This window comes from Python bivittatus, unplaced genomic scaffold, assembly GCF_059951505.1.
Source record: "Python bivittatus isolate LINGU-HERP-01145 unplaced genomic scaffold, Pbiv_v1 ctg000480_np1212, whole genome shotgun sequence".
NCBI lineage: Eukaryota > Metazoa > Chordata > Lepidosauria > Squamata > Pythonidae > Python > Python bivittatus.
In genome coordinates, this window is record NW_028277075.1 from 66,645,334 (window position 1) to 66,666,355 (window position 21,022).

The 21,022-nt window shown below is 40.7% G+C and overlaps 1 protein-coding gene across 1 annotated transcript in view; it reads right to left on the reverse strand.

Annotated features, from left to right (window-relative positions):
- The window catches only part of LOC103058372 (ras-related and estrogen-regulated growth inhibitor-like), a 39,373-nt gene extending 23,576 nt beyond the window's left edge, over positions 1-15,797 (reverse strand). Inside the window, exon 1 of the mRNA XM_007427295.4 lies at positions 15,287-15,797. Within this exon, the coding sequence (XP_007427357.1) occupies positions 15,287-15,383 (97 nt within the window). The 5' untranslated portion in view covers positions 15,384-15,797. The remainder of the gene's footprint in view (positions 1-15,286) is intronic.
- Between the last annotated feature and the right edge of the window lie 5,225 nt (positions 15,798-21,022).

Here is a 21,022-nt window from a genome sequence, read left to right on the forward strand (position 1 = left end):
TTAACAATCAGTCTTCTGATGATGTATTCAAAGGCAGCTCCAAACTTTTACAAAAAATCTCAATACAGGCAGTCCCTAGTTTAAGAATGAGTTCTGTTCCAAAGGTCTGTCTTTAAGTAGAATTTGTATGTAAGCCAGAACAGTATTATTGTATAATATGATATAAGTAGTACTGTGTAATTAACTCGAACCACTGTGCATTTAACTCAAATCATTGTGTATTTGCTACAATAGGCTCCATTCTTAACTATGGGTTGTCTGTAAACTGGGTGTTCTTAACCCGGGGACTACCTGTAGTTGTCCAGGATGGCATCATTTGCAATGAGTGGAATGCTCACCTGGCTGCTCCTTCTTTCAAAAGCTGACAACAAATGCCACTTGGAGTCAAACTGCAAAGACTTGCCATAAACAGCTCACACTGGGTGGTGAAGATTAGGACTTGATCCTGAGCCCCCCTGAACTTCTCCAGCAGATTCTCAGGGGAATGAAGTATCACTGGTGCGGGAACACCTGCAGGGCTACTCCAGATGGAAGCAAACCTTGATCTAAATGCTGGGCCAACTGCACCATAGCATTGTGCAAACTTGTTTTCTGTGTATCTACCTCCTGTCTATGCTATGACAATGCCTCTACAATGTACTCTGCAGACAGTGGGATTCCATAAGGATCTGTAACTATGGTCTAATTCCAGAACACAGGATCAAATGCTTTTCTGATGGGAGAGCAATGAGACTTTCAAGACTGTTGCTAAATCTTTGAGGTAGGTAATCCCAGGAAACAAGAATCACTTGGATTATTGGAAAGATCTTTATTGCTAGTTGGGTACTGTGACAAAATAATGAAAACCTGTCAGAATCATTCTCCAGCTCAGCTTATGCCTAGCATAATAAAGGTGGAGTCACTATGAGACTCTTTCTCACACTACCCTTCTCCCCTGGGCTGACATGTCTCTTTTGCAATGGTCCTATTTCCACGCTTGGGTTCTCAGGACCTGCTAGACATTCTACCACAGAACCTGTCCAGCCATTAAAATCTCTAGGAGAGGCTCTTCTAAAGATGCCCCCATCAGAGGTTCATATATCCAGGAAGCAGGAAAGGGTATTTTTTAAATTTCCAGGCTGTAAAACATACAACCATGGAAGCTGCATTTAGTACCCCCATCCCCTAATCTTTAAAAGAACAGGCAAGACTTATTTCCTTTTCTTTCTTTTAGTTATCAATTAATTTTACAATTATTTTAAATGTGTTTTTAAGCATTTTATTCTGTATTCTATATTTTAATTTTTGTTAGCTGCCTCGTAAAACAAATAAATACAAGCCTACAACTCTAAGTACAATTAGCTCTAAGTCTTACTGGGGAAGCACATATTCCTAAAGAGCTAGAATTTTTCACAGGGAAGGGGCAATTACATTTCTCCAAGAGTTTAAAGGCATTCCTCTACCATCCTCATGTTGTGTCTTGATTGCATTTCACAGCAGTGGCTTTCAAGCTGACACAGGGAAAGCAGGATTTTATACATGACATTTAGTTTAGAGATTTTGGAATTCATATTTCACTCCATAAATTCCACATTATAAAACAAGATTCATTTAAAATTTTAAAGCCAAGATAGTTAAAAAGTTGACATTAGATTTCCTTTAGCATTTGCCAAAGACAATTTATATAAACATGATTGCTTTGTTGCCTTATGAGAAAGCCCATGGAGATTAACTATAAACATGCTCTTTTAGATGTGTTTTTATATGCTATATCAAGACACAAGAGTAGCAAGTAGAATTTTAAAAACCACAACTAAAAGATTTATACTCAAAATCTGAGCATAAGAATTGAGATGGGCTTCTCTCAGGAGACAGAAAAGGTGTAAACCATTGTCCAACCTTTCACCAATTTTACCCCACAACAAGCTATCATAATTTTATCTGCCAATCTTAATAGATGGAGAAACTTATAAAGAACACAATTTATCAGAAAAGCTATCTGGATCGAATGATATAAATTTCAAAGGTAATATATTTTTATTTCCAATATATATATGACAATATAGCTCATGATTAAAACATAAAATATAAATATAAAAACAATAAATACAATTACAAAACCAAATGCAACCATTTAAAGAATATAAAGCCAACACAATATTTTAAAGGACCACACCAAAGCTATTAACAATGTGTCACTAAATATGTATGTGTTTGTACATACACATATGCATATATACTTTGGAATAGCCAAGATAACGTTCTTATTTCAAGTTGTTTCTAATTAAAGTGCTATAATATATATTATGACTGTGCACTTTTAAAAATGATTGGAAAAAGTACTTTGGAACTTGCATGAGTGCAGCATCTCTCCTAATCATTAAGGCAGCCGCATCTTTTTTTATAAGACAACAACTACATTTGTTAGTGACTGGAAACCCTTCACAGACTTTTTGCTGAAAATGGGAAAAAATGAACTTGTGATTTATGGGTTTGATGATTAGAAAGGGTAGAATATGGAAAGAATGGAGCCATGATGTAACCTTAGAGAGAGAGGATAAAATATAAATGCATTTATAACTGCTGTAAAGAAGATCAGAAGCCACTCCTTTACAGGTAGTCCTTGAGTTATGACAGCAATTGGGATGGGAATTTTTATTGCTAAGGGATGCGGTTATAAAGTGTGATGTTATGTGACTGCATCATTTAGCAATGGTAATACTGTAGTCCCTGTTGCTGTCATTAAATGAGGCTCGTGAGTCGTTATGCGAGTACCTCCTTGCAACTTCCTGCCAGCTTCCAACAACCAAAGTCAGTGGGGAAGCCAGCAGGAAGCTGCAAGTCCCAGGCACCTTGCAAGCAGGCTGGCAGGCAGGTAAGTGGCTGCTGTGAGAGAGGGAGCGAGGGGGTGCACAGGTGGCTGGGGAGGCATGGCATGAACGTGGCGGGACTTGGGGTGGCTGCTGCCAGGTAGGAGAGGTGCATGAGGGTGTGCGAATGGCTGGGGAGTGTGTGCAAATAGCTGGGGAGGATGCGCGAGTGGCCAGGGAGGTGTGGCGTGAGCACAGCGAGGCTAGGGGAGGGTGTGCAAAAGTGTGTGGGTGGCCAGCACGGCACGAATGCAGAAGGGCTGGGGAAGGGTGTGCAAATGGGGGAGACTTACCCGAGCAACTTGCAACCTCCCCTGCCAGCTTCTCCACTGACTGTGCTTGTGGGAAGCTGGCAGGGAAGGCTGCTAATCGCAATCACGTGACCATGGGACATTGCAACTGTTCTGTGACCTGGTTGCCAAGCGCCCAGATCATGATCACATGACCGCGGGGATGCTGGGATGGCTGGATCTTTGAGGACAGGTTGTAACCACCACTTGTTCAGTGCCATCGTAACTTCGAATGGTTGTTGAATGAGTGGTTATTAACCAAGGACTACCTGCATATCTTTCTTTTTCTTTTCTTTTTTCTTTTCTTTATTACTTATTTACTTATCACTTTCCCTTCACTTTACTTTTACTTTCCTTTTTTAAAATTTGTATTGCTTTTATTTTGTAAAAAAAAAAATTTTTTTTTTAAAAAGCAGCTGCATCTTTTTTCAAATTTTCAGGACAGTCTGAAAAAAAGATGTGGCTGATTTAGCAAGAAATGCTTTGCTTGCATAAGTCTGCAAAGCATTTTTTTCCAAAGCATTTTCGAAGCATGTCCAATATACATCCCCTGGCAGGCAATTCCAGAAATTATAGCATCACTACCAAACATGGTCTTCTGCTATATCTGCCATTAATAGACCCTAAAGATGGACTTGCAGATATGGTCTCAATGGCTAACAGAAAGGCCTTATGAGTTAATAAGGGTACAATCAGTGCTTCAAACGGCTGACTATTTCAAATACCTTACATCTTGACTAGAACCACAGAAGTCCATCTGGTCACTGGGATAATCAAGCAAGGAGACAGAAATAATGAGGGCCCCAAGCCACTATAATGAGGAGATAAATAAAGCACACACACACACACAATTTTTTGGTAGAACATTTCCTACAAGAAACACTGAAGGACAATACAGACTTCTTCAGGGTAACAGGAAAGGCCAATTACAAATAGCTGCTTCAGAAAGTCAATTCAGAAATAAGGAAGAGCACAGATATCTACCTACACACCATGATAGCAATTAAATAAGGAACAGACCCCAAGTCACCATCCCACACAATTACATCAGCATAAAATGTTCACTATGGAGTTGCTGCTCTATATTCAGTCTTATAGTTTGCCAGTTTAGTAGGAAGAACCAATCAAAGGTAATGAAGGTCAAAGTTAATTGAAGAAGTTTCTAGAAATAGATATCAGATGACAACACATGGTACACTGTACCATACATAAGTAAAACCAGATTATTAAGTACAAAGTGTAGCAGCCTGTAATTACCTACATCTTTAAGGGCTTATTGGTAAAGGGCAAGACCACAGAACAAATCAGCCTGGAGTTCTGGGAAGTGCTTTGCTTTCCCAGTGGGAACTAGGCAACCTCCCAAAGTTAAAGTGCATGAGTTTATATTAAGAAGACAAGCCAATTAAACTGATTAGAAATGTCAAGAAAAACAACATAAGGAAACATTACAAGGAAGAAATTGAGGGCAGAAAGGCATGGGGTGATGCCAAGACTGAGCACAATCACCCCATTTTTGTTCCTGTTGAACTTGGAAAACCTCACAGAGGGCAAAAAATCAAAAGGATTCCCATTTACCATAGGTAAATGGTGTGTGAGCGTATGTCAATCACAAAATGGTTTTAGACAAGCAAGGCGTAGGAACCTGAGGCTCTCCAGATACTGGTCAACTATCAGAATCCCTCAACTTGTAGAATAATCTTAAAGCACTGGGATATAGCCTACAAGTTGCACGTGGCCTCCAAAGGCATTTTCTGCAGCCCCCAGTTGCAGAAGTTGGATGATGATGATGATGATGATGATGATGATGATGGTTTTGGTGCCTTCGAGTCAGTGTTCACTACTGGTAACTGCCTGGACAAGTCCCTGCAGTTTTCTTGGCAAGATTTTGGAAGTGGTTTGCCATTGCTTGCTTCCTAGGGCTGAGAGAAAGTGACTGGCCCAAGGCCACCAAGCTGGTTGCGTGCCTAAGGCGGACTAGACCTCACAGTCTCCTGGTTTCTAGCTGGTGCCTTAAACCACTACACCAAACTGGCTCTCAGCTGATTTTTAGGTTAAAATTACATTTGGTGATTTACAGTTGGCTATGGTGGAATATGCTGACCAACTTACTAAAAAAACTGATGTTTTAAAATATAGCTTTTATTCTGAATATGCCCATTTTATGCTGTAACTTGAGTATTTTCACAATAAAGAAACAATCCTTTTATGGGAAACAAACAGTTATTGTTCTCTAGATTTAGCCACTCCAAAACTAGGTGAAATTTGCACAGAGAGGACATTGTCTATATTTTCAGCAATTGCACTGGGGATTATTTAAATATATCTATCCTATAGACTCTTGTCTATCTACCTGACACAATTCAGACAAACTGAAGGACTGGACTTTTACTGCCCCATCTCAAACATGTTTAGCCAGAAATTAATCCCACTGGCCTGTTTTACATAAAACACTAAACTTTTGGTTTTGAATTAATGTGTTATGCAAACCCTTATTGTGGTTTATTAATGAATAAAATTAAACCACATTTGAGCAATGTGTGAACCCACTCAAAGGTTAGGTAAGGTTTACTTCTAGGAATTCTGCATAGGATTAAAAGAAACTGAAAATACAATTTTGGCCTTTTTCTCTAATGAACATTTTAATGATCACTAATATAGTTGAATAATAGCAACTCAATGGTTGCTTCACACATCCTTTGATTTGTTTTAAACAGGATTTGTTCAGTAAGCCACAATAATTAGTTGAGGATCACAGATTATGCTAAATCATAAATCATGATTTATAAACAATGGTTTAATACAATTGTTGAACTTACCCAATGAGTAGCTGCTTTGCTCCAGTGAAGTAATTGGAACACTGAGCTACAATAAATTATCTTAGTGGCTCAGGATGTTCTGCTGATTCCTACCTATCCTCTTTAAATACAGTATTGAATGTTAGAGATCCCGGCATTGTGGAAAATCAACTATATGCCATATAGTTCATTTGGCCATAGTATCAATTTTAGTCCCCATCTGTTCCTTAGGCAGTATTTCTTTTTTTGGTCAGATTCCCACCTACAATTACTCAACGGTAACAGCTTTTTACATAGGATTTCACTCAATCTCAAAAGCCAGCAGCTGGGTAGACCTTACCCATCTTTCATAAAAGATCTACTTACAATTAGGGTGCCAGATTCAGGGCTGCAAAAATATAGATGTATCTTAGACAGTATTGAAGAGATACAGAAAACTTTACTTTTTGCTACCATCGAGTAATCATCCAGGTTTCTGTACACCTACCCTATATGGAATATTTACTGGTTCAGGATCTTATGGCATTCATTAAACCAGTACTAAAACCTTACATAGGCACTCTTATTAATGATTGGCAAAATGTGTACTTTCATTGTATGAAATTTTCTTCACTTTGAAACTTACTCTCCTCATCTTGTCTAAATGTTCACTAAGTGCAGTTCCTGTATAGTCAAACTGCAAAACATACATTTGCACAATGAGAAGGAGAATGAGGGTTTGTACAGACAACGGAAGAGAAGTATCAATCTTTTATCAATCCTTCAAAACAAATGCAATACATTCCTATTTCCGTAAAATTCCTGGCTTGTGTGCTATCTTTTAAAACAAGATACTTTGTCTCATAAACAGACCCTCTTCCTAAACACTGAAATCAAAACAGATGTGAACACATATAGGCTTCAGCTGGGGCATTATTTTTAATTTTTCAATATGTTTTAAACATTCCAAATATGCACTGAAGAAGTTAACTTCCAGATTTCAGAATTAAGTTTGCAGACACCCTATGAAGTGGCAGACCATTTTTTAGGAGCCTACACTCTAAACGCAAGCTTTGCACTGGCTGACATTAGAGAAACTGCGTTGTTTCTGCAATGTCTTATGAAACAAATAAATTAATACGGAGGGAATCTGTAAAACCCAACACATAAAAGGTAGTTGCATTTACATCCTCTGCATGTTTGTCCAGTTTCATCTGGAAATCTTTTACACACACACACACACAGACTGATTTATCACAAATCACTTTAGTTGCTTGTGGATGGGGAAGTGAACAATAAACTATTGACAAACAGTGCTATTTTTATGAGGCAAGGAAAAATTCATTGGTTGGTAAAGACTTCTCACAGGGCTAGGAACAGAAAGGCTCACATGCTGTTGGAAACAAATGAACTATTAAGGGAGCATGGGAAATGGAGAAAACAGCCCAGAAACCAAGAAGGGACTGAAGGTAAAACAGCCATGCAAGTACATCAGCACTGGATGATAAATGGCATATACTGATCTAGACAGATAACCAGATCTTTGGCTGCATGTCTCCAGACCAGCATGTCTCTAGAGCATGCTGGCTGGGGAATTCTGGCAGCTGAAATCCAGACAACTTAAAGATGCCAAGGTTCAGGAACACTGTTCTAGAGTAAAGAGAGACAACCTCCATCTCCTCTAGTAACATCAAGGACTACCCCTTTAAGCACAATGCTGCAAGCCAGTGTTGCTTCCAAAACAGCATTTGGAAATTTCCCCATCCACAGATACAATATTCTTTGCACAGGGATCTATCAAAATTGTTGACAATTGTAGTAACCATTTATTACCTTATTGGATCAGTGGGGGCTCATCTTGCCTCACTATTGGGACTGTACTTTTATCTGAGGATTCCCTTAGTAAGATAAGGATATATTTTTGTGTCTCCCAGAGCATGTTTATTAACTGCTTTTAAAAACACTGTTTTCACTGATCTACTCTTCTGCGTGTTCTTGTGTTAACAGCATTACTAGGATTATTTATTAGAATTTTGCATACTTGGTACCCCACCTTCCTTATGCTGGTCTGTGATGATAATAAAGAACTGCTTTGATTTGCACGCAAGTACCATTCAGGGATGCTATACTAAACATCTTTGGCCAGCAATATTGTCAAAGCAAAGCCTTCCATTGTAAGCAGTTGCCTTGAGGTTAGAGGTGAGGAGAGACAGAGACCCCTCAACACGTAGAGATATCAACCTGAACTTTGAATTCGCTTTTTCAACAGTTTATTAACCTAGAATAAATGCCCACAAAAGGAATCCAAGGTTAATAAAAAATCTGGCCAAAGATGTTTAGTATAGCATCCCTGAATGGTATTTGCGTGCAAATCAAAGCAATTCTTTATTAACATCACAGACCAGCATAAGGAAGGTGGGGTACCAAGTATGCAAAATTCTAATAAATAATCCTAGTAATGCTGTTAACACAAGAACACGCAGAAGAGTAGATCAGTGAAAACAGTGTTTTTAAAAGCAGGTTAATAAACATGCTCTGGGAAACACAAAAACATGTCAATAGTTCATTAGCTATTTCATGTTTAATTCTGAATAATCTCACCCAGGTAAAATCAGTCTTATTGCATGCCATTACTGTATCTAGGTGGCATTTGAGCTAAGTCTGAGAAAGAAGAGTTAGTCTAGAACAATGTTTCTTAAACCTTTTGCTCTCAGGACCCCTTCCTACTTTTAAAAATTATGCAGAATATATTTGTCAATATTTACATATTAAAAATCAAAACTGATGCATTGGTAGAATATTTATTGAATCATGTAAAAATAACAATATTAAACCCATTAGATATTAACATAAAACTATTTTTCATGAAATGCCCTATATTTTTTAACAAATAAAAATAATGAGAAGAGCGACACCCTTTTACATTTTTGCAAATATCTTCAATATCTGGTGAATAATTTTAATTTTGCAGGCCCCTGAGAGGATCCTGTGGGACCCCCAGTGGTCCTTGGATCACACTTTAAGAAACACTAGCCTAGAGCCACCCTCAGTGCACACTTGAACTCATATTTTTGAACTTACAACAGCAAAGCCTGAAGGACTGAACTAATGTACCTGCAACAGCTTCTGTAAGATATATGTCTCCCTTCTCTCATTTTTATGGCAAAAGATATTTCCTTTGAGTGATTCATAACAGATACAAATGAAGTAAAATATCTCATTTAAGATAGGTAGCATTGTACTCAAAAAGGGAAAAGTGATGGATTACCACAACAACTCTATCTGGATTGTTTCATAGTTATTTTCCGCTTGTCCTGATATACTTCCAAGTGCTTTCCACTGAATATTATATACAGTTACATGTATAAGGAAAAACTTCCTGATGGTAAGATCTGTATAACAGGGGAATAATTTATCTATGGAGGTTGTGGGTTCTCCATTTCTGGAGGTTTTTAAGAAGAGGCTAGATAGCTCCCTCTCATGGATAGTTCAGTTGGTCCCTTCCAATTGTACAATTCTGTGATTTTATAATTCTATGCCACATGCAAAAGCAAAGAAATCAAATCAGATTTTTTTTTTAAGCTGGCATCCTCCAGTTGAAACATCTTTCCATTTTCCCTGCAAGATGGAATTCTGAAAGTTGTGGTCCCAATATAATTGCAATACACCAGGTTGGATAAAGCTAGATTGAATAAAAAATCAGAAACAGTCGGGCTGACCACTCCCCCCTCTCTAAGCTAATTGTTCAATCAGTCAATTCTTATTTCAACATTGGCAAAACCTTAGGATGCTCTATCACTCCTGAAGGCAATAAGATTATTTACTTACTTACTGGACTTATATGGCTGCCTATCTCGTATGATGACCCTAGGCGGCTCACAACAATCCATAAAAAAAACAAAAAAACCCCATAGTACCCTTCCCCCCAAGTGCCAGACCAATCATCCTCACAGCTCAACCCCATTCCTAGCCCAATGCTTGGGGGAAGAGCCAGATCTTTACAGCCCTCCAGAAGGCTAAAAGGATAGAGATCCCTTGGATCTCAGGTGGGAGGCTGTTACAAAGGGCTGGGGAGGCCACCGACAATTTAGGATGGGGGCAGGGTTCATCTAGGTTCTGCAGAATCCTGGGGTTCCAAAAGGACTTGAATGGGTTCCACAGGACTAAGGGGAGCAGGGGAAAACCTGTTTCTGGAGATGTCTTTTTTTCCCTTACTCCCTTGTAGAGAGCTTTTCTTCCTTAGTCTCTAAGCAAAACTCTTTGCAAGGGACTAAGGGAGAAAATTTTTTTGCAAGGGATGGACCCCTTAGTCCAGTGTTGTCCAAACTTGGCCACTTTAAGATGAGTGGACTTCAAGTCCTAGAATTCCCCAGCCAGCCATGCTGGCTGGGGAATTCTGGGAGTTGAAGTCCACTCATCTTAAAGTGGCCAAGTTTGGACAACACTGCCTTAGTCACTTAGGTACAGGAGAAGGGAGAGGGTTCGTCAGCTGACATTCAGAAGCCCCAACCCTCTTGATCAGGGATCCTGGGAATTTTTTTTTTTTTTAAATTAACAGGTTCTGCAGCCTGAAAAAAGTTTGGAAACCCATGATTTAGGGGATGAAAAACAGGCTGTGTGGTATACATAGCTCTGTCCTCCAAGGACATAATAGTTGTGTGGGGTAAAGAACACCCTGGGAACTGCCATTAACGCCTCCACCCCCGGTAACTACTGCCTGAGGTCTCCTTACCTAATTGTAGGGTTGATTTACAACCAGAAGCAAAAAGAAGTGACATGATGCAGGTAAACTTCCCATGAAGAACTTATAGAGTCCTTTCTCCAGGAATGAGAAGTGATTGTAGCACTAGATTCTTCATGAACTTGCATGCCTGAACCACTCCTTAGAACTTTAGGTGTGGAACTGACAGAGATAAAGGTTTTTTTCCCTCACATTAAGACCACAAGACTTACATGTTCTTAATTAAAGCTGGTTCTTTCTTTCATTTCTGGTGGCTAAGCACACAATCAGAGTCTCTACTAGAAAAACGAATTTTTGTAAAAGTGTGAAAAAGGCTGCAAAAGTCCTTTCAAGATACTTCTTCATCCTATTTCACCTCCTCCCCAGCTGAAAGCAGCACACTGGAATGCCTCTGACAGCCACCAGTGAAATATAGAACAAGCCTATTTAATTGGGTCTCTTTCCTCGTTACTCACATTTCCTCCATGGCAAATCTGGTAAATTGCAAGTCCTCAGTGCAGTGATGGGGGCGGTAATATGTGGGCTGAAACCGTAAAAGTTGCTCTCAGAGCAAGGGTTTTTAAAATGCATGTGCAAGACTTTATTTTGCCTTAGTTAACAAGCATACAAGGTAGACGGTTGAGTCAAACAGGCACAGCACCGGGACTGCCGCCGCCTGATTGTCAGCGACCCCCTCACTCCTGGGCTTGATCACAATCCAATCAAAACCTAGTATCATTATCATAACTCTTGTATGAATACGAGTGCTCAGCCTGCCTGGCATTTTTCAGAGTACAAGAAGAGAGATCCCAATCCCCAGGCGCTTGCAATTTAAAATCCCTCCCCCAAGGAACTTGCAAGTTAAAATCTCAGACAAGGAAAAAACGATGGAGAGAAAAAGGAGCGAAGGTGGTGTACTTAATTTTCTTTTCAAAGGTATATACTTAGGTTGAATTACAAGAGGATATGGGAATACTTTGCCACTCAAGTCAGATGACCATTCCTGCCAAATCAAGTTCCCTGTTATATTGTTGAAGATACCTGATCTTCTGTAGTAATGAAAAGTAGTACCTGAGTTCTTAAATAAAATAGAGTACTAGAGCTATTCCTATTTGTTTCCTGAAATTTGATCAACTTGATGCAAATAATTATGATCTTTACAAAAGAGTACAAATGGTTCAGAATAGAATATTGTTTCCTATATTCACTTAAAGAAATGCAGCTGTGAAATATTATTATGCAAATCCAACCACACTAGTAAATCATGGTTTATAGCTTAATATGTTATGTGGCCCAGTCAAATATGGCTTATTTTAGAAAGTATAGCTTAAACCTGGCTTACTGTGAGGTATAAAAAAATACCGTAGCTAAGATACGACACTCTGCTCCAAATCTGTGCTCAGGTGAGAGAGGAGAGCAAAGAAAGAACAGTGGAGCAAACAATCTCCAATCAAAGCATTCTGAAGCAGCACAGATCAGGAAGAACCAGAATGGCACACCCCAATATATTTGCACGGAACGACTCTTGTGACTGAGAGGTGTCCCTGGGGTGAGGTTAAAAAAGGCAAGACAGCAGCAACAACTTTGGAGCCCTCTTTTTTATGTGTGTCACACTTTTTGACAGCCCCTTTTTTGGAGAGAGGTTAGGACTTGAGAATGGCTGGTGATCAAAGAAAGAGAAGTGATATCAACTATGAGGCATCGTCAAGAATTTGGGTAGCTGTTATATTTGGAGTGTAAGGAGATTATCTTTAGACTGAGACACAGTTCTTTGCAATATGTCACTCTGGTGTAAACAGAGATTTCGTTCTTTTTTAAATGAGAGGCTAGTTGATGAAATGCAACCAAAAGCTTCTCACTATGATTTAATATCACATATTTTCTAGTAGTGAAATCATTTGTTACTTCAAGTTTTAGATACAGCAGTAGGATTATTAACATTATCACTGCATTTACAAATTGTGATTCATAAATATAGTAACGTAATGCTAGTTATCATAAAAATATATTTCTTGGAAAAAGGTAAGCTTTTCATTTCTATCCTGGTAGAATCCTTGACAGTATTATTGGTGGGACCTAAGAAACAAAAGGGCCAAGAGCCACTGATGTAAATGCCTGTTCCCTCACCAACAGTGGAATAATTCAGAAACAAAGTAGACTGAGAAGTCAATCTACTTTATTCTGAAATCATACCTAGTGTAAATTATGAAGGAAAGTGGAATTAACTAGGTGGTGGTTGAAGTAGTACTGCATAATTTACCCCCCGGAACAATGTTTTTAGAAGCCTTTGCTCTAAAGCTTGGGTCAAGTGAGTCAAGAATCAGTGCAAAAGTAATAGACAAAGGAAGGAAGTGGGGCAGTGTGCTTACCTTTCAGAAGCTTGAGGGCTAAAATATGAACACACACACACACACAAAGAAACAGACTCCATCAAAGTATCTCTTTAATGAGACAATCTGAATGGAACTTTCTCTGATCTTCATAGAAATGTGCTTAAATTCCTTTGCCATTTCGCAGGAAATGCAATAGCAGTGCAATAGATTTATGTAATTTCTAGATGAAAGAGAAATTCACCAAGGGAAAATATGTAGGTGTAGATAGATAGGATTAAGAGTTTTGATAAATTCTATACTGTAAAAGGACTTGCATGTCTAGGAAGAAAGGAAAAGAAACTTGTTTCACGAGGTACAAATAGCAAATGTTAATGATAGTGCCTGAGGTGATTTTTTTTTCTGGAATGCAACTCCAGTACTACACCTTGAGATTCTCTGTATATCTGCCTTCCTCGTGTTAACAAAATGCTACTGATCTTAAAAACATTGCTCTTTTTATTTTTTAATTGTGAGCGGCCCAGAGTCATGTATATGAGATAGGCGGCCTATAAATCTGCTAGATAAATACTCTAATTGATGGAAGGCAGGGACTTGGTTTGACTGCACTTCAAATTCTAATCTGCATTTTGACAGCAGCAACAAAAAAGTCATCCATACAATGTTTATCTGAGTTTGGCCACGAGCATACTACTAAAAAAAGTTCGCCTTCAGTCTAAAAAAAATTGTACATCCCTGCTTTTCATGTCCTTGATTTTTGTTAGCCTGCTCTATTCCCTTTTATACAAATCTTTCATTTTCTTTCAATTCCAAAGGACATTGGGATATATCTTGGATGAAGAGTTGGCTAGATGCAAAGACATACTTTGGAAACGACAGGGAGCCAAATGGACTTCCCATGCTTAATCCCCCCCCAAAAAAAAGTCTGAAAAGAAGGGTTTTTTCTCTTTCCTTTGAAGATGCATTTAAACAGAAACAAGATTGATTTAAATACATTGGGCAAGAAGTTTGGTGACAAACTATGTCACTGGAGAATGCAAGTACGCAGCAGGTCTAACTTTTAATCCCTCCTTAGTTACAAAGATAATTGGGAACAGAAGCCTCAATATGACAAATGTAAAACAAGAACCAGCATCAGCAGCTCACATGCTCTTTGATCTCAGCCTGGGAGATTTGGGTTGAAGTTCTTGCCACACACGTAAAACTTACTGAATTTTGAATACCCTAATTAGCAGCACTGTTGCAAAAAAATAAAAGCAAGCCTTAGAATAAACCGTACCCTAAGATTCATGGAGGAACAGCAGGATTAAGACCTATTAATAAAAGTAAACGAAACAGGAATGACAAAGCCACACCTATTCAAAGGCAACCCATAAATCACTCTGGCCCACACCCCGTGTTTTGTTCAGGTAACTCCTTGTTGCTGTGCTTTTGATCCAGAACGCTGGAGAAAGCAGTCACTGCTCTGATTCCATACCGAACATCTGACTTTCCCAACCAAAAGGGAAGGGTATTCTCAGGATATTTCAGCACAGATATAGGCACTGCACAAAAGCTCAGGCCTTAACTAAAACTGTTAATCTCAATAGGTGCGACCAGACTCTTTCCGAATCTCAGCACAGACATTAAATATTAAAGAGATCCTATGCTAATCCCTTGGTAAATTAATGAATGCTTGTGGACTCTGAGAAATTGAGTAAAACAAAGAAAGAACAGAGAAAAAAAATAGAGGTGGCCCCTTGCTATACAACGGAAAAATAGATGTATTTTTTTTTCTGGAAGGCAACTCCAGTACTACAGCTGGAGATCTGAGGGTTCGCCCTCTACAACTGCATACAGTACAGCAATGATGTCGCAGCACCGCCTGAGTTTCTGAGTTGGATCAAGCGCATATTCCCTGCTCTCCCACGCGCGGCCGGTTCCCTGCTGCCTGTGCCCGAGGGGGTCAGCGCTTCCTCTTCCTTGCTGACTTCCAAACTGAACCACCCCCGGGGATACCAACTGATCCTCGGACATTCTCGGTATGAAGTTTTCGGTCTGCAAGGCTGCGGAGAAACTGGCGGTGGGAAGGAAGGGCCTGCTAGCCGCTGCCCTCAGGAAGCGTGAAATATGCCTCGGCAGGGCAGCTCCTGACAGGACACGCGACTGCGATTTCTCCGCGGGGGGACAGAGCTGCAGGACACCGGCCGCTCGCGCCTCGACCTGGAGCGCAGAGGCGGACTGCCTGACTTTTGGGAGGGAGGCGTCGGGATCTGAACAGGGAAACGGCACGGCCGCTCAAGACTTCCCCGCCCCGAAGAAAAGGATGGGAAGAAGCTGGTACCTGTTTTGCCCACGGCGCCCTGTCCCAGCACCACCAGCCTCAGAGTCCGCGCTGGGGTCAAGCTGACTGCTCTGCGCAGGGGCCGCGGGAAACTCATGGCGAGGCCGGCGCTCGACGGGGCGCAGGACACTTGAGACGATGCTGCCGCCGCTGCCGCCGCCTGCTGCCACCGGGAACCCCATGCACCGCCCGGGCTCCAGCTCGCGCCACTCAGCGCTGGGGCGTCGACGGCTGTGTGAGGAGGGGGCGTGGAGCTCCGCCCAGGAGGGGCCGGGCCGCGCCGTCTGCTCCTCCTGGGATCGCGTAACCCACTTCTGGGGCCGTCGACCCCGCCCCTCGCACGAGGGAGAGGCTGCGGTGCCCAGAAAGGGGGAAACGTCGGGCGAGCGCCGCTGCAGCCCCCCTCCAGCTGACCCTTTAACTCGGTCGCGACGGCAAGCAGAAGGGAAGCTGGCACGGGCTGCGCCGTCCGTCGCCGCTTCGGGGTTTTAGAAATGAGATTGCTGGGGGCGCGTGGTTTCCTCACGAAGGGGGATTGCTGCTGCCGCTGCTGCCCTCGAGAGGATGCGAGGCTCTGGGGCGCTCCCGGAAACTCTTCGGTTCGAGCGCACCCACGAACTGATCGAAACGCAGATTCTGCCCGAACCTGATGACTTCCAGAGTCTGGGACGGCAGGGACTACAGCCGTGACTACGGAGCTTATAATTTAACTCCTTTGGAGGGCGGCAGGTCCGGGAGACGCGTTACTTGGTCCTGCTGCAATTATCCAATTTAGATGAAGGATTGGGAGTACGTACCGTGCTTTTCCGGTTTGTTTAGCCATGATTTATTGAATAAACCACAGTTGGTTAGGGAGCATAAGAGGCTGGCTCATCAATTATGGTTTGCATGTCTGCTTGCCAGATCTCCCACAGCTGCTTGTTTTTGTGGTGGTTACCAATAACTGCAATTAATGACATACATCATCATCTCAAGAAGATCGAGTTACTGAATTTTCAAGAAAGACAACAGTCTTGTGGCATCATAAAGGCAAGCACATTATGCCATAAGCCTTCATATTGTTAAGTCCCAGGCAGCTGGGCAAAATCAAGGGAGCAAGGCCAACAGAGCTTTCAGCAAATTTGCTGGGGGATATAAATACAGAATCTTGGAATGTGTGATAGGAATTTCCCAGCCTCATTTATAATGAGTTCATTAAGGTGGAGCTCTCTGAATACTTTGAAAAGCTTCTTCCCAGACTTCACTCCACCTGGGCTAACTTGCTGTTTATGAGATAAACTGTCAAGTGATTTGCCCACTCTCTTTCCATTTTCTATGGCTGTTTCATTCCTTGCCCAGCCTCCCCACAATCTCTTACACGTATATGGCAACCCAATACCAGAGCCTTTGACTTATAAATGTGTGTACGCATGTAATATTGCAACAACTCATGCTTAACTCTTGGTAATAACTATGTATTTTCTGTGCAATGGTGGTTTGCCACTTTTTTCTGGGATTTTTACAATTTCCCAGTCCAGTATCCACCCTTGGAATTATGTGATAATCACCAAGTACTAATCAGGTCCAACCCTGTTTAGCTGTTTTCAAGATCAGCCAACGGTTACTAGGGGTTGCCACCTGCTGTGACAAACACAGAGTTGCATATTTATAGGTGAAGGGACATTTGGTGTAAAGCATGAAGAGCTCAGGCAGATAAAATCTGGGAATTTGCCTTTTTTATGCCTTTAACAGCTGTGTGGCAAGGACAAATTTATCAGGTGCAACTTCTGGCACACAAATACAGGGATGGATAAAATCCTTTATAGGTCAAATTTCTACTTGTCATTGACCAAGGTTAAAGAAAAAATAGGCAACCTTATCTGGTAGTGTGCTCCAACAGAATATTTTAATTGCCTTTATTGTAATATAAAATATTCATTTGACTTAGATCTCAGATAACTTGAAAGATATCCTGTATGTTTTAACTAAGTAAAGCAATCTGGAACAAAACAGTCCTGCTTCTTGCTGGATGAATTTATCATTCATGTATACTTTCTCTGTCATTCCAATATGCTGATTCTTGCCTCCAACCACACAAGAAACATTCAAGTCCTTCCTTCCTTTGCATGGGACCCAGATGCTCCAAAAGATGGAAATCCACTGAATGTAGGCAAATTGCTGTGCAGTGGAAAAAATAAATTACGAGAGAAAATGTCAAGCTATTTCCAAAGAACTGTCCCATCAAGAAACTCCATATAAATCAGTGGGACCAAAGCATTTTTCAACTGAAGACTGAATAGACAATTGTGAAGGAACTAACAGGACTGATTTGGAGTATTCCCTTTGCCTCAAGGTAGGAGACCCCCAAGTTTCTTTCATACCTATTCAGAAGGAGTACAATGTGATAATTGCTAATTCAAGAGATTGTGCTGGCAAACAGCCAATGAGTACCCCAATTAATTCAGGGCAAGCTTGAAATTGTGCTATTGGCAAGTCACTAAGCCAGTGATACAGAGCTAAATTCGTCTTTTTATAAATTTTAATTATGTATTTATTGTTTTAACTTGATGTAAACCGCCCAGAGTCTCCCATTGTGGGGAGATGAGTGGGGATAAGTCTATGTATAAATAAATAATAAATAAATAAATGTAGCCCAACATCTCTTACGTAGTTCCTAGACCTCTGCAAAATGAGTGAGATCAAAAGTTTCAGTCTTTCTCCCTTCCTCCTTTTTTGTGAGGGGGAGTTAGAGGAATTAAGAGACAAAATACATGCCTTAAATTTGCTGGTTCTTAAAGCATTCTTTGGATACCTTCTAACACCTGAAAATTTCCCCCAAATGGATGATTCCTCCCTTTTTGGGAGTGCAGTTTTCAGCATGCTGCACAAATCTTGGTTTGACTCATGAACTGATGGAAGGTGCGCATGCCTGAGCTAGTGAAAATTAATCAGCCTTGGATAGTATCTCACCCAAGGGTTGATGCTCTTGAACTATAACATTTAAGCAGATGACAAAACTTAGCTGGCCTTGGATGATTTTGAAGAAGCTAAGCAGGATTGGACCTGTTTAGTATTTGGATGGGAGACCACCGGGAAACCCCAGAGGTGTAAGCTAATAGAAAGTTTTAAAAATCCAGAAAAAAGCTGTGGAAAATCATTTTTGTACTGTTGCCAAGTCTGATTTCTGATACTCCAGCTTTTATCAGGCAACTGGTCTGCCTTACTCACAGATTTTTGTTTAGGCAGATCCATGCACACATAGATCAGCAATCCGCTACAGCAAAATTTCCCCCTCATTATTTCTCTCTGTGCAGAATAGCCAGTCTTTTTCTCAGCTGCACTTCTGCCTTTTGCCTGCAAGCCTCTTAAAAGACACTGGTTACAAAAAGGCCATGCTAGTTTCAAAATCTAGAACAGGAAGGAGAAGCTTTTATCTGACAAAATTGATGGGGCTTCCTCCCCTAATAAAAAGCAGGATTTATGGCTAAACAAAAAAGTTCCTGGACAGATTTGGGTCCAGCCTTCCTGCCTGCTAGATCCTGTCATCCAGCTAAAATAACCAGAGACGTAATTATGAGGCTCGGTTTTCTAGACACTTTGGGATAGAGTATACGATCATAGGCTGTGGGTATATGATCAAGAGACGAACATTGTATTATAGCAAATATTCTAGGACTAAGTTCTGGAATTGAAAACTAAGCTCTTATTCACATCCAGGCCAGAATTCTCTAACATGTTTTGGCTCCATTTCAGGAGGAAGACAGAAAGCATGTGTTCATTTTTAATTGCGGTTTTTCTGCCATTCTTAAATTAGTTGGGGGGAATGCCAACCTCTCTGTTCTAATAAACCTAATTTATGTATTAATCACATATTGCTAATACAGCATTTTTTAAAACAATAATTTCTCTTTCCTTTTTCTGGCAACTTGTTACAGTTCTCCCAAGGGCCCAGTGGGCAAAATCAGACATGAATTTCTAAAGAAAAATATGACAGATGACACCTTATCCAAAATCTGTGTGAAAAGATAACAATGTGATAAACTAAAAACAGATTGCATTATGCTTACAGGTCAATTCTATTTATACTTACTTAGAAATCACTACTGTTGGGGTCGTCAAAATATTTACTTGATTTGGGATTACAGGCTATGAGTTTCCATCAAAATGGATCGTAAATTGGCTGTTTTTAAGAAGAAAAACATTACTGCCAATTTCATCCACCTTAGCTGAAAATTACTATAAGGATCCATTTCCTTTTATATCACTAGCATACGAATGCTGAGCCAAGTTTCCTAATTCTTTTTTCTTCTGATGATCTGCAGTGTGCATATAACCCCCTTAGCTGTGTGTGGCCCTATTCAAGCAGGAAACCTCAGAATTAGCAAAACACTTCAGGTACCCTCACACCATCCTGGCAGGTAGGGCTGAATGTGGCTTCTTGCAGACAGCTACAAAAGACACTACCAAAAATAGTACAATGAACACACTGGGCTGAGCACCATAACTTCATGATGTTTATAAATGAAGCTAACATAGAGTTTCATAATTCCACCTCTGAGGGATGACCCCCCCCCTTCTGTTCTTGCAATATGGCCTGTCTTTTGCCATGTAAGGTTATGAAGTAGAGCATGGCTGTAACCGTATAACATAGATTCTGTTTACAAAGCAGCGCTTCGTGGCGAGATCAAACTTGCTTCAACAACCGTTCCCCTCTTGTTTTTTCCCTGCATGCAGCCTGCCATTTTCTGCAGATGCTCTACAGAGTTTAATCAATAGCAAGGACAGGTTTTGTTGCCTGTCCCTGTAACAGGACGAAAGACAGATCTTAGAACCCGCACGCAGGTAGCTGTGAATGTGCTGTGAATGTGCCATGTGCACATATACAAATGACCAGTCACCCGAGATTGGAACCAGATTTGTGCTTTAGTCCCATTCAAAACTTCAATCACGCCTAGGTTAATCATTCTTAATGTAAGACAGCAGACTTCAATTATTAATCTAATAATTAATAATTATTAATAATTAATCTAATTATGCCTCCAGATTTTCAGGCACAATAGCTGAAAATCGGTGGTATGGTTTTTCCAACCATTTTAAGTAAGAAACAGAAAAACCATGGTGCAGTCTAAATTAGTCTTTTTTTTTTTTTAAAGAGGGAGGGGAACACTTCCCTGCCCCAATAATCTGGGGAAGACCCCTTTTCAGAAAATCCTGGTCCCATTTATGAAAGTTGTAAAGTTGGAAGGGTCATCAATCACCAACCTACTACAGCCCTCATCTCCCCTGTAAATATTGTGGGCCCTGAACACTAAAGGTGGCTCATGCCTGGACTATGCCATGACTACACCATACTTGCTTAAATCAAATATTTAACATATCCTGGGAACCCAGAAAAGGCTGCCTGTCTGCTTTGTGATTCCAGCCCTGCCACTGTCCAATGAACTTCTGTTGGCAGGTTGGTGAGAATGTTATTCTGCAGCAACAGGCATGAAAGGATCACTCGGGCACTTGAGATGCAGGGCTGCAAGAGAATCAGCCATTGGGGAAAAAATGCCTCTCAGCTTGCCTTCTGGTCTTTTCCGTCTCACGAAACATCAGCAATTCTACAATAACATAGGGAGGGGGACACTAGGCTTCTCCTTAGGGCAGATAGGCAGCTGGTTAGACACACTTCTAGAAAAATCATCAAGAGAGCTGCAAGATCTTTCCATCAAAGTACCCCCTCCCCCCGTGACCGAGCAGAATCGAACTCTCCGG